The sequence below is a fragment of the Plectropomus leopardus genome, chromosome 18 (genome assembly GCF_026936395.1).
Source record: "Plectropomus leopardus strain MGB_pleo_1.0 chromosome 18, ASM2693639v1, whole genome shotgun sequence".
In the NCBI taxonomy this organism is placed as follows: domain Eukaryota; kingdom Metazoa; phylum Chordata; class Actinopteri; order Perciformes; family Serranidae; genus Plectropomus; species Plectropomus leopardus.
Window position 1 is genome coordinate 31,938,187 of NC_142193.1, and position 14,059 is coordinate 31,952,245.

The window sequence follows — 14,059 nt, forward strand, 5'->3', positions numbered from 1 at the left end:
TAAAGAAAATGATGTGCCAGTTTTTTGTAAAAAATACAAATATTTTATTATTCTTGAAAAATTGAAAAACAAATGTCAAGTGTTTTTTAAAGGAAAAATGCTTCCTGACAAGTTTTCCTTCAAAATATACGGTACATTAAATACAAAATGCAGCTGTTTTAAGTTGTTTGCCCCTCTGGTAAAATAAAAATAAAAGATTAGGTCCCTCTCCGGTGCTTAAGTGCTGTAGCTGCAGTTGGTTGCATGATGATGGATTTATGTCAGGCTGTTAGTCTCTGTTAGACGGAGAACTTTAGGGAAAAACAGGAAGTAAGAGAGGCTGAAGGGGACTTTACAGACTCTGGGCTGTGGGCCGTTGAACTCCTGGCTAGATTTTGTGGTTGTTGTGGTTATTAAATAAGTTTGGTGTTTCGGCCAAACCAGTTAATTATTATTGATTTTATTTAATTTATTTTTATTTATTTATTTATTTTATTTTTAAAATCTCCATAATTAATAACAACAAAAATAACATTAAATTATGTCAGCCACTTTTGCTTTTAATCATTCTTTTTATTAACTTTGCAATCCTAATGTGACTTAATTATGATCACATGTTTGCATCTCTTTCCTCTTCTCCCGTCCTCCTCTCACACTTCTTCTCTCATCCTCCTTTTCTTCCATCAGGATCGTGGTGGTTTCTGTCTGACCTACGAGGCGTCCATGACCCGTCTGTTCAGGGAGGGCCGCACGGAGACGGTACGGTCCTGCTCCAACGAGAGCTGTGCCTTTGTCAAAGCTCTGGAGGGCGGAGAGGTACAGACGGCTCCCCTCATTCTGCTTCTTCTTCAAAACATAAAAAACAAAAGATCCTCCCGCTGATCCCAAAATCTGCTCAAACTTCAGGAGACAGCATGTTGTCACAGCTAAAATTACTCTTCACCATCACTCAATTTAGTGTTTTATTTCTGGTAAATTTCATAAATTCATGCCGCTCTGCACACAAAATGCACTTTAAAATCGAGCTTTAAAAGATATTCTACATTAAAATTAATTTCTACGTATTGATTTTTTTTAACCAGCATCAGTTGTAATTATAAATAAAAAAATCAAATATTCATTAATTTTCAGAATTTTAACCCTTTAAATGCTAGGTTTTTGTTATGATGTTACTGTGTTTGTGGATGCAAAAAACATTTATAAAAATTAATTATTTTTGATATACTATGTTAAAGTGGATTTTTTTATGATCACAGTCTGGGATATGGTGACAGGTCACCGAGTGGAAATAGCATGTATTTCCTCCATTTGCCAAATATGGTCAAAATGACCTCATCAGGTGGAAAATAGTCAAAATGACAAATTCAGAGTCAAAAGCCCAGAATGACACCCAGAAATAATACAAGTCCTGTTTTTCTGCTCTGATGGCTGTGGGATCAAAAATGTCAGTTTGAATGGGTTTCAATGGAGCATTTTTGGACCTGAACAGTCTGAATGTAACTATTTAGTTTCCACAGTGTATTTTAGACTTATTGTAGGAGCTGAGCTGCAAATTCACTGATTACACTCAAATACACAATCTGGACTACATTTAGGACACATGCATCAACTCAGACAAAACACAGTCCCTAAAGGGTTAAATGTGTGGTTTGGTTTGACAGACAGACGATCAGTGCAGACGTCTCTTCCGACTGGCTTCAGAAGGACACCAGAACCTTTATCGGATGGCGATGACCGGAGCCGGCATCGACAGACACCTCTTCTGTCTGTACGTGGTGTCCAAATATCTGGGCGTGGACTCGCCTTTCCTCAAAGAGGTGAGCTTCTCGTTTATTTTGAGTTTTTTGTGACTGTCTCAGCAGGCGGGTGTCTATTAAGCCTCAAATTGCGCAAATTGTGTGCACCAGGTGTGTGTTTTCACCAGGTGTGTGTTTTCACCAGGTGTGTGTGCAGCAGGTGTGTGTGCAGCAGGTGTTTGGATACTAGAGCGCCGCTTCATTAAAAAAATAAAAGTATAGGCCTAATACTTTTAAACCCCAGAGGAAGGTGTTATAGCACTTAAATGCACTAAATTAGATTAGATGGATATAATGCATTTCAAAAAATGTTTGTCTCATTAAAACCCAGAATAATATGGTCGACGTTAAATGCACTAAATGGGTTTAGTTTTGAGGTTTAGTTGATTATTACTGCTCACTTCACAGAGACTTTTGCACTTTTGTTACCAATAAAAATATAGATTTTTCTGCAGGAAAAGGCAGTTATGGTTGCTCACTCATTAGAAGGAACCCTGGACTGTCTTATTTTCTCCTCTGTGTATCACTATCACCGTTTAATCAAGCAAAAGTAATCAAATGAAAACATTTCAGCGCGCATTTCCCATTGCTCGATTAATCGCAAGAGTAATCGGTAGATTACTCGATTACTAAAATAATCGATAGCTGCGGCCCTAGTGTGAATACAAAATACGCCTAATGGAAACACGCCACTTTTGAAAAAACTCGCCATGGTTACTGGCGGGTTATCATGAGAGAAGTTGCATAATATCACTCAGTGGAAACGCAGTCATCTGTGTTTTATCGAAATTTAGGAAAATATCGCTTAAGTTTTGCACAAATCTGTGATGTAAACTCAGCTGGTGACAGAATATAATCTTTCTTTCTTTTCTCTCTCTCCTGCTCGCGTCGCAGGTTTTGTCGGAGCCGTGGCGTCTCTCCACCAGTCAGACCCCGATTCAGCAGATGGAGCTGTTCGACCTGAAGAACCACCCCGAATTCATATCGCTGGGCGGAGGCTTCGGCCCTGTGAGTGACGCACACGCTGTCCTATCGTGACTACAATAAAAACTCAGCAGGAGCACGTTTTTGCTTTAAAGTGAAAGAGCTGATGTTCAGACACGTAAAGACGGAGGCGCCGTTCTTTATGAAATAACTCCGTGTACCGTCTACCTGAAGCTGTTACTCTACATTTTAAAGTTTAACTCGTCTGATCTCTGTGCTCGTGTCAGGTGGCGGACGACGGTTACGGGGTTTCGTACATCATCGTGGGCGAAGACATGATCAACTTCCACGTGTCGTCCAAACGCTCCTGCAGCGAGACGGTAAGCAAAGCCTCTGTTTCGTCATCGGCAAAAACGATGAATCATAAAAAATGGAATCCCCTTATTTTGTCATTTTAATAACGTTAACTGGACGTTTGCGGCCGGGATGTTCAAGCGGCTTCGCTGGAATCGGAGCTGTCGGCACCGTTTGGACGTTCACACACCCGCAGCTACAAACGCTTTCTGTTCCTCATGTCTGCGGCGCTGAGACTTCCTGGCATGTTCCCGCTGAGAGCTTTGTTTACGCTCTCTGCAAACATGTCAGGAGGCTCCAGCCTGAGTCACAGGGCAGAGAAAACCTCTCGCAATGATGCTCGTTTTGTTCTGCTCAGGGGCCACTTTTTTTAGGACATTAGGATTTTAGGACATTTTTAGGATTTTAGGACATTTGAGGAATTTTCCAGAATTTCAAGACTTTCCTGGGAATTTAGTGCATTTCTATGATATTTCTCAGATTTTAGAATATTTTTATTTTAGGACATTTGTGGGGTTTAAGGATATTTCTAAAATAATATATTTTTAGGATTTGTAGAATTTTCCGGAATTTCAAGACGTTGCTAGCATTTTATTGCATTTCTAGGATATTAAGATATTTCTTGAATTTTAGGAATCTAAGGAAGTCTGAAATTATAAGGAATTTAAGATTTTTTTCAGGCTTTTTGGTCATTTCTAAGATGTTGGGTGTTTTTAGAATTGAAGACGTTTCTTGGATTTTAGGACGTTTCTTGGATTTTAAGATATCTAGGATTTTAGGATATTTCCCAGATTCTGGTATATTAATCTGATTTTTCAGATTTTTTTTTTTAGGATTTTAGGTCATTTCTAAGATTTTGGGATATTTTTAGAATTTAAGATGTTTCTAGGAATTTAGGACATTTTTAGGATTTCAGGACATTTGTAGGATTTTAAGACATTTCTAGGGTTTCACGAGGGTTTAGAGAATTTTTTTTCAGGAATTTAGGATATTTCTAGTATTTTAGGACGTTAGGTTCTTATCTGTGTCCTCTGTCGGGGGTGTGGGGGATCCTCCACTGGCACTTTTTTTAGATTTGGCTTGTAGGCAGTAATTTAAGTATCACTGCTCTAAAGTCTTTGCCTTTGCTCTGACCAGTGAATTTACACATAATTAATATATTTGTATCATAGCGTCTAACATAAAGTTTCATTAATGCCGAGGTGTGCTGCTCCCGTGTGCCGCAGACTTTTCTGGAAAAGATCGTGATGATTGACTCAGATGTTTCAGCGAATTGTTACACATTATATTGTGTTATCTGAGGAAGGCGGGCCGTCTGGCTTTACGAGCTGCAGGCAGGTGTTGCATCATCGTTCATTCACTGCTCAACCATAAAGCACATGACAGGACAAACTGTGGAGTGCTTCGCTGTCTCTTTTCACTTCCCTTTTCATGAGATCTCTTTCTCCTTTTTTTTTCTTTTTTCTGTGGAATCTACTGACTTTATAGAGCCGCACTGATAAACCAGCCAGGGCGATATATAACGACTGATATGAGCTTACTGCAGACGCGTTTGTATAGGTTATATTATAGGTTATATACGATTGTCAATAAGTAACACGAGATCGATGCAGAGAAATGTTCAAAGAGGTTTGAGATCCTTTAGAGTGACTCCAGTGTGCTGTTTACACCACTGAAATATAATGAAATAGTCGCTCTTTAAATCTATTTTTTAGATTTTTTCCAACTTAATTGTTAACAAAAGTTCAAAGAGACATCTGTAAAACATGACACATCTGAGACCATGACTGCCACATTTACTAATAACAGCAAATAATTAAAAGTAAGAAGTAAAAAATTAAAATAACACTTGGTCTTAACAATGAGATGATTACATTTTGGTGGTCATAGGTCAAAGGTCAAGGTCACTGTGACCTCATCTGTTTCATTTTTGTAAACATCTTAAGAGCACCTCAGAATTTTTTTTAAAAATTTGGCACAAACGTCCACTTTGAGTTAAGGATGAACTGGTTGGATTGTGGTGGTCAAAGGTCACGTTCACTGTGACCTTGTGTCCGTCTCATTGTCATAAACACGGTTTCTCATTTTGGAAATAGGTTCTGTTATGGGAGCTTAAAACTACACACCTCTCTTCTGTTCTGTCCCTTTAAATTCAAATTTACATCTTTAAACTACATTTAAATTTTCAGATTCAGACATATGTCTACATATAGATAGATATGTAGATATAGAAATAGATAGATATGTAGGAATATATATAAATGTAGAAAGTAGAAATGTATGTAGAATGTAGATAGATACGTAGCTGGATAGATAGATATAGAGATAGATGTAGAAATAGATAGATATAAATGTAGAGATAGATAGATGTGGATATAGATTTATATAGATGTAGAAACAGATATAGAGATAGATGTGGATATAGATTTATATAGATGTAGAAACAGATATAGAGATAGATGTGGATATAGATTTATATAGATGTAGAAACAGATATAGAGATAGATGTGGATATAGATTTATATAGATGTAGAAACAGATATAGAGATAGATGTGGATATAGATTTATATAGATGTAGAAACAGATATAGAGATAGATGTGGATATAGATTTATATAGATGTAGAAACAGATATAGAGATAGGTAGGTAGACAGATAAATATTAATATTTCTCGATGAGAATTTTTGTGTAAAAAATAAATAAATAAAAATCCAGATATACCGTTAGCAATTGTTTAAAATTCTCTGGTATTTTTATCGATATCAGCCAAAAACAAAAAAACAAAAAGGGAGGGGGGGGCATCTGTGAGGCCACTTCTCTCTCCACATCCTGTCATCTCTCTGTGTGGTTTTCATTCTTTCCCACAATCGTTTTTCGATGTTCTTCCCTTTTTTTCTCCACCCTCTTCTCATTACTCATTGACTCTCTCCTCTTCAGGACTCCCACAGGTTCGGAGCTCAGATTAGTCACGCTCTGCAGGACATCATGACTCTGCTCGCTGCCGACACCAAAACCTCCTCGGCCTCTAAAAGCTCCGCTCAGCCTCATGCCAAGAAGGTCCTCTGAGTCCCGCCAGCTCGGACAAATACCATCCCCGAATGTAGAAACCATTAAAAACCCATTAGGTTCAACCACAGCCCATCATGTAAATGAGCTGAAATCAATTAAAGTGAATTTCTAGAGTAGATTTAAAGGGAGATCTCAGTCAGCAGTTTAAAGACGTAAAATAAAAACACGATTTGCACTCTGGGTAAGACAGTTGAAAGTTATTTTTGCATTTTTTGTCTGCAAAACGCTTCCCTGCTTTCCCTGAGAATATGAAACCTGCCACGGTCGATTTTTAGGGAAAAGGTTACCAAGAAAGGAAGGAAGTTTTTAGAAGGAAATGAAGAAGCAGAGAAAGAGAGACAAATGTCTGAGACAAAAGGAGGAAAGCATTAAGAGATCCTAAATCTCAATAAAGGAGAAGGGGACGTGACCCCGAGTGACCGTGTCAAGTGGCGCGGTGCCGATCAGCTCACCAACACAGAGCATGTTTCAGTCATTGCAAAAAAAAAGGGGGGGGGGGATAAAGCAGAGATAAAACTAAATAAAGGGAAAGAGTTACTGAAAGCAAAATAGACACAATTTTATTGTCATTTAATTTAACCCTTTGAAACTTGGGCAAACACATTTTTCTTTCTTTCAAAAACTCAACAGGAAGTTCCCCCATCTAAATAAATAAATAAATAAATAAATAAAAAAAAAGTAAAAAACATTTTTAAAAAATGACCTGGAAGAAATGCTTAAAAATTTGTGTAATTACTAAGCTATCAATCTGTAAAATAATTTTAGATAAATAATTATGATAATTAGAATTATATAATTCCTTTGCATTTTTTTTCAATTCTTAATCTATTAATTTCTTGCGATTTGCGGGACTTCATATGCCAAGTTGCTTATTCTCCTTTTTTCCCTTGAGATGGGTCAAAGGTGAAAATACGTCTGAATGCAGCATAAGAAAAATGATCTGGATTTCAAAGGGTTAACGTATCAAATGGGACTAGAGTTACATTACATTTAATTTTATTTATTGCATCATATATTTAATTCCAGTCTTTTAAAAAAAACAGTTTGAATTCAGTCGTTTCATACGAGCTCAGATTTACACGATTCAGGTTGATAATCTGATGACTCTCTCAGCGTGTAGAGCGCTGCAGGAATGAGCCAAAAACATGGAAATAAATGAGCACATTTGCACGTCAAAGTTTTTGGTTTGGTGCTCCACAAAAGGTCTGTGGTTAAAGTTAAAGGCACTTTCACGTTTTGTTCTGCACTATAATGTCTCACAAAAAATCACAGTTTCATGGTACACAGAATAACACACTTATTATTATTATAAGTCACATTTCCCCTTAAAAAAATCAAATAGAACCTTATTTTTGTTGCTTTTTGATAAAAAAAAATGAAACCTTTTTTAATAGAAGAAAATATACCATTATAATACCAATACCGGCATACCATTGAAACCCGGGTCAGTAATCATCGACTGAACCCCCAACATCGTTGTTTAAAACACCAACACAAAGGTGCAGGTTTGCGACCCTTCAGATTTTCTTCTTTGTTCGATATTTGCGCACATCCACAGGCCTGATTTCTGTTTTCTTTTCTTTTTTAATACACTGGTAACGTAGGAAACATTGCATGCAATACTCCACCTTCCACCTTCTCTCCCCCTCTCTCGTTTTAACCCTTTTTACATGGAAATGGCGCTATAGAGCTGCCACAAAGTCCCATCTTTATCCCTCCGAACCAAACAGCGGCAGCAGAGGCAGAAACTTTAACAGTGTCGGCCTCTAGTGTGTCATATGACATACTGGTCGACAGCGCTTTATTAAAAGTAACGATGACATCACATGTTGACAATAATCGTTTAGCGTCCCTGTTATGTGGCGGCTGATCTCGTCCTCTGCTCTGAGGATAAGGAGCCTCCGGACATTGTTGTTTTGACTCGAAAACGTTTTCTTTTCTTTTTTTCTTCCCCAAATTTTTTGATTTTTTTTAATCTTGCTGACCAAAACGTGAAAGATTCATTAATATTTGTTCGCCACAGATCTTATTTTCTGCAACAATCGAAAAAGATGAGGGAACTTCTGATTCTGCTTACAATTAAAAATCACCCCTGCAGCGCTCTATCAGACAACTCCAAAAAAAGGGATAATATTTTTAAAAACGAGGCTGACTGAGATCTGGTAATAACCAACGTTACATTAGAGTTTATTTATAGAGAGAATGGAAGGAAAGAATGAAGGGAGACAGAAAAGAAAGAACTTTTTCATTGTGTTGTTTTATTTTTACTTTTTATTGCCAGTGGATTTAATGAGATGTAGATGTTTTAGATAATTTTACTGATACACTTCAGCTTGTGAGACTCAGATGTTGTTGAATGAAACTCACCTCGAGTGTCGGAGGAGGTCCGAAGAGAACCGTCACTGTTCGGCATTGCCTTCTCTTTATTCTTACTGCCACTGCGAAGCAGCATTGAAACCTTTTTTAAACGCTCATCTTGTCTTTCCCAAAGTTCAAATGAGACTCTGGTTCCCGTATCTGTGACGACGAGTGCTCAAAGGGAAAGTTTTGGTTTTTGAAGTGGGGTTTGAATGAGGTACTAACAGCAAAACGGATTTTAGACACCAAAAACAAAAAAAACATTCAAGTGTACGCTATACTATTACTATTACTATTCACTTTGCTGTCAGACAGTTATTTTTGACAGTAAGCTGTTTAAAAAACAGTAAAACAAACTGATTCATGAATCTGATGATTTTCATGATTAGTTGATTAAACTTCAAATCTATAAAGTAATATAAAAAAATTGGGGAAAAAAAATCTTAACTTCCAAAATTAACGTCTTTAATTTGCTTCTCTTAACAGAAAATTTATTTTTTGCAGCTGTTGCAAAAATATATATATTTTTTTTCAGTGACTTTTCAAGGACCAATAAAACTGCCTTCCCTCTACCTGCCGGTACTTGTGATTTCAGCTATCTGGCTCACAGCAGGGAGGAGAAAATGTTGTCCCTGTAACTGCAGCGTACACTCACACTGATACTGATTTTTTTTTTTTTAGCTGTCTAAATTAGCAGTGCATTTCTTAGCTTCTGTGGTGGTACTTTAGCGTGGGCGTACCGACTGATATCTACTTCAGGTAATACACGAACTTTGGATAAGTACCCAATACAACCCAACTTCAAAAAATCCAAAGAAGAAAGAACCAAAAATCCAAAAGAACATTATTAAGATTTAGATTTACAAACAGTGCAAAAATACTAACAGTCCACGTTGGGGCTCGAGGTACTTTCTGGAGATCAGTAATGCCCCCCCCCAACACACACCACACACACACACACACACACACACACACACACACACACACACACACACACACACACACACACACACACACACACACACACACAAACGGTGACTCATCTCCAGATTTAAAGCTATGTGGCATTTAGGAAACACGTGTGCCTGAATTTAAGTATTCATTCAGTAAAACAGTTTCAATGCAATTTTTTAATCAATGCAATTCTCGATGGAAACCTCGTAACATTTATTGTTTGAAGCAGAACTGCAGTTTTCAACATGGACTACAATTTCCCATTTTTGTGTCTAAGAGACTAATGGAAACAACTAAGAGAAATTAAATTTGAAAACTGAAATTGGTCGAGTTTTGACGTGCTGCAGTGTAACTTGATGGGAAATTTACATGCACTAACAGTGTTTTTGTCACTGACAGGCTCAGATTGTGATTCTAGGTGTTTGGCAACATTATGGAGAGATTTTTGTTTATTCAGAAACAGCCCCAAACTCACCAAACTCCATTCAAACAGTCACGTGAGCGTGCATACAGGCATGTTTTCACATCTAACCTTTTTAATGGTGTGTTTTACAATAATAAAAATAAAAATTAAATTCACTCTAATAATGATATTCCTGCATAAAAACTACCTGCACAGATCACACGTACTTTTACAAAAGAGTGAGGCTGTTTTTGTTTAACCAGAAACAGCAAACCAGATCCACCAGACTCCATTTAAATAATTAGCAGTTTTAAAATCATGAAACAAATTTCATTCAAAGTCGGCAGAAACAAAAACAAACTCACAAAAGCCACCTTGGTTTCGTATTTTCAATTTCAACAATCACAAGCTCTATTTTGGTTGAAATTAACCCTTAATTCACCCAGTTAGAGGTGAAAACATGTTGCCTCTTTGCACGCTAAAATGATTGTTAATTGAAATGGAGTTTGGTGATGGAGATTTTTCGGCTGTTTCTGGTTAAACAAAAAAAGGATCTTACTGTTTAACAAAATGCTGTATCTCTGTAGGGATCCCTTCTGTAGCCCGAGCCTGTCAGTGACACAAACAAACACTTCGAGTGGACGTAAACTGACGGTCAAACATGCACAGAGTGGTTACATTGCAGCCAGCTCTCTCTCAGTACTGGACCAGTTTTTTTTAATGTTTCTATTTGTCATGCAGACACAAAAATAGAGTCCAAGCTGCAAAATACCAACATTTCCTCTTTAAGTGTCTTTTCTGTGTGTGATAACAAGAATGTACTTCAGTCAGTCGGTCGGTTTCTGTCAATCGTCAGGATGTGTCCTCGTGTGCAGAGATGTGGTGGTGAAATAAAAAATGCATAAAATGTCAAACAGATTAATCTCATCGCCACTAAAAAAACGTTTCACTAATACACACATTTATTAAAAAGTGTTTGGTTTTAATGTGGTGTCAAACCTCCACCACATCTCTGCTCGTGTTTTCTAACTTTAACTTTATGGTTTCTATCTTAGCAGACCACAGTGGCTTCAGTTTCCATCTCAGGTTTGACATCAAACGGCTCATTTCCCAAATTGTTGACTGACAGAGCGGCGACTCGTTCTCTACCATCACTCTGTCAAACAGCCGCAGGGCACGTTTCGAAAAAAAAAAAGATTTGTAAAAACACGTTCTACAGCTGCAGCGATGCACACTTACAACCTCTCTACCTCTCTTTCTTTTCCGTTTTCACGTTATCACGAATTTACCTGAGAATTAAAAGATTCAAGCTTCAAAGTTTTATGTTCCCAAATGGAAAAAATGATGTGAAGCTTTGTTTTCTAAAAAAATTTAAATATGCATAAAACAAAAAAAACAAAAAAAACTCACATCGTGTTAACCCTTTGAACTAATTGGCAAACGTGTGATTTCTTTAAAAAACATGAAAAAAGGCAAATTAACAAGAAATATCCTGCAAACTGCAGTAAATGATTAGATGTAGATTTAGAGAATTTTTTTCAAACTGGGGAAAGAAAACTATTCAGAATAAGCATTATTATATTGTGAACATTATGTTGTAGAATTTTTATTATTATTATCAATTTCAAAGAACTGTTTTTTCAAGTCATTTAATATTTTTCCTATATCTTTTTCTAATTTTCCATCATTTTTTTTACTAATTTCTTGCAAATTTTTAGGTCATCTCCTCTCACGTTTTTCTTTTTTATTGCCTTCTTACGTTTTTGAAAGAAATCAAGCCAATTTTATTAAAGGGTTAATATGTCGTAAGAAAAATCTATGAATAACTCAATTTTGACTTAAAAAAAAGAGACCGTTATAATTCTGAGGGGACGGATTTGTAATTTTAACAGCACAGATGTGTTTTATCAAAAAAAGAAAACATTCATTCATGATCTCGAGAAAGTGTTAAAATGTTTGCCAACTTGAAGAAGAAAAAAAAACTGCTTCTCCTCAGTCAGAAGGATCGAGGTCATAAAATATCACTAAATGTTTTATTTCATTTACAATAAATTCAGAGTATTTTAGGTGTTCACTTAAGCGTGATGAAGAAATGACATGAAAATGCAAAACACTCACCTGTGAATGTTTCAGACTTTTTTCTCCTGGCAGTGATGCGCCTTTTTAAAAAATTAGACAGTTAGTTTCCTGCTTATCGTTATTTGGCTATCAAAAGCAAAATAACTAAACCTTGGAAAAACACTTTTTAAAAAAAAAACCAAAAACTTTATTACTTTCTTTTTTTGCATTTAATGTTTGTGTTCGAGACAAAATGACAAAAACAACAATACAAAAATATTTAGAAATATAATATGATTTAAATAAAAATTAAAAATGAACCCCTAATGCAAACAAACCTTTTAAAATCATCTTTAATGTCCTCTCCTGCCACCCCTAAGCTGTAAAAATAAACTTTATGTTTTAGCTTAAATATGTTTTTTAGTTGCCTTAAAATTTTAAGTTGACTGAATTTGAGAAGACAAGTTACAGTAATTTTGTAATAATTTGATTTCTGCTTCTGAAATTCATTCAACTTAAAAATATTAGTCAGCATGGACACAAACGTTATGACGTTAAACAAATATTTTATTTTTACTGCGTACTCAGACGATAACTCACACAGAGTCCCTCGTTTCTAATAATCTCATATTTTTGGTACATTTAAGATGATTTTGTTGCTGCAGTTTGGATCAGAGCTTTAGTTCAGTTCATTAAATATGAAACTTTTGTTTTAAATTAATTTCTATGACTCGTGATGGTCGTTCTCGTCATGCCTCTCCGGCTGTTACACAAAAAACCAGTAAAACACGTTTGTGCCTCAGTCTGCGCCAACATTTATTATTAAAAACCAAATAATCTGTGATGAAACATGTGTCCTCCGGCGTTCAGCGGTTTGGAAAATGAGCCTCTCAAATAAAAAGCAGCAGAACCAGAGTCGAGGTTTTGCTTTTTGTTCGGACTAAACTTAAAGAATTCGCACCGTCTTTTCTTCCTACTTTGATGTTGGGATTCTCTTTTATAGTTTATTTTGGTGTAATCTGTAACTACTGTTTTTACTCCTCCTGATGCTTGAACATTTTTGATGAATTTTTTGGGTAGTTATAAATGATCCCATGTTTTTTCTGAATTTTACACTCCAAACGGTGCTTATTATTATGATTATGATTATTATTATTGCTGTTTTTCTGTCAGTGGTTTTCATTCTAAAACTTATTTAAATGCCAGTTGTGGACTTTGTGATGAAGGCTTTTTACTGACGGTGACGACGTTTTATGTGAAATAAAATACTTACTGACCCGACAGAGCGTCTGTTTTTGGTCTGGTGAATTTGGTATTATTTGTTGTAAATAAATATCACTGAGCTGTTTGAGAACATGCAGAATAATGTCACTTAAAATACACTCGTATCGCTCTGCACATAAAATGTGCTTTTCAAAATCAAGCTTTAAAAATATTATTTTCTACTTCTGAGTTATTTTTTTAACCACTATCAGTCCTAATATAAAGTAGTTTTTTATTTGATAATGACAGCCTGAGATACAGTGGGGCAAAAAAGTATTTGGCAGCCACTGATGTGCAAGTTGTCCCACTTAAAAAGATGAGAGAGGTCTGATTGTATGTGTATGATTTTAAACAATTTATTTGTAAATTCTTGCGCAAAACGAGTATTTGGCACCCACAGACCTTTTACTTCTTTAAGAAGCTCTTCTTTCCTCCGCTCGTTACCTGTATTAATGACACCTGTTTGAACTCGTTATCTGTATAAAAGACACCTGTCCACACCTTCAAACAGTCAGACTCCAACCTCCACCAAGGCCAAGACCAGAGAGCTGTCTAAAACCACCAGGGACAAAACTGTAGACCTGCACAAGGCTGGATGAGCCCGTCTTCAACAGGCAGACGACGATGAAACGTGGCTGGTTTTTCCAGCGTGACGGTGATCCCAAACACACCACCCGGGCAACGAAGGAGTGGCTCCAAAAGCATCATTTCAAGGTCCTGGAGTGGCCTAGCCAGTCTCCAGACCTCAACCCAATGGAAAATCTGTGGAAGAGTTGAAAGTTCGTGTTGCCCAGCGACAGCCCCAAAACATCACAGCTCTAGAGAAGATCTGCATGAAGAATTTCAGCAACAGTGTGTGCAAACCTGGCAAAGACCTGCAGGAAACGTTTGACCTCTGTC

At 36.6% G+C, this 14,059-nt stretch overlaps 1 protein-coding gene across 2 annotated transcripts in view; it reads left to right on the top strand.

Annotated features, from left to right (window-relative positions):
- cpt1a2b (carnitine palmitoyltransferase 1A2b) overlaps positions 1–13,177 on the top strand; it is a 50,266-nt gene extending 37,089 nt beyond the window's left edge. For both annotated transcript variants that reach the window (XM_042505752.2, XM_088069466.1), the window contains exons 15-19: positions 667–795; positions 1,641–1,796; positions 2,670–2,783; positions 2,987–3,079; positions 5,992–13,177. In XM_042505752.2, the coding sequence (XP_042361686.1) occupies positions 667–795; positions 1,641–1,796; positions 2,670–2,783; positions 2,987–3,079; positions 5,992–6,120 (621 nt within the window). In that variant the 3' untranslated portion in view covers positions 6,121–13,177. The remainder of the gene's footprint in view (positions 1–666; positions 796–1,640; positions 1,797–2,669; positions 2,784–2,986; positions 3,080–5,991) is intronic.
- Positions 13,178–14,059: the final 882 nt, after the last annotated feature.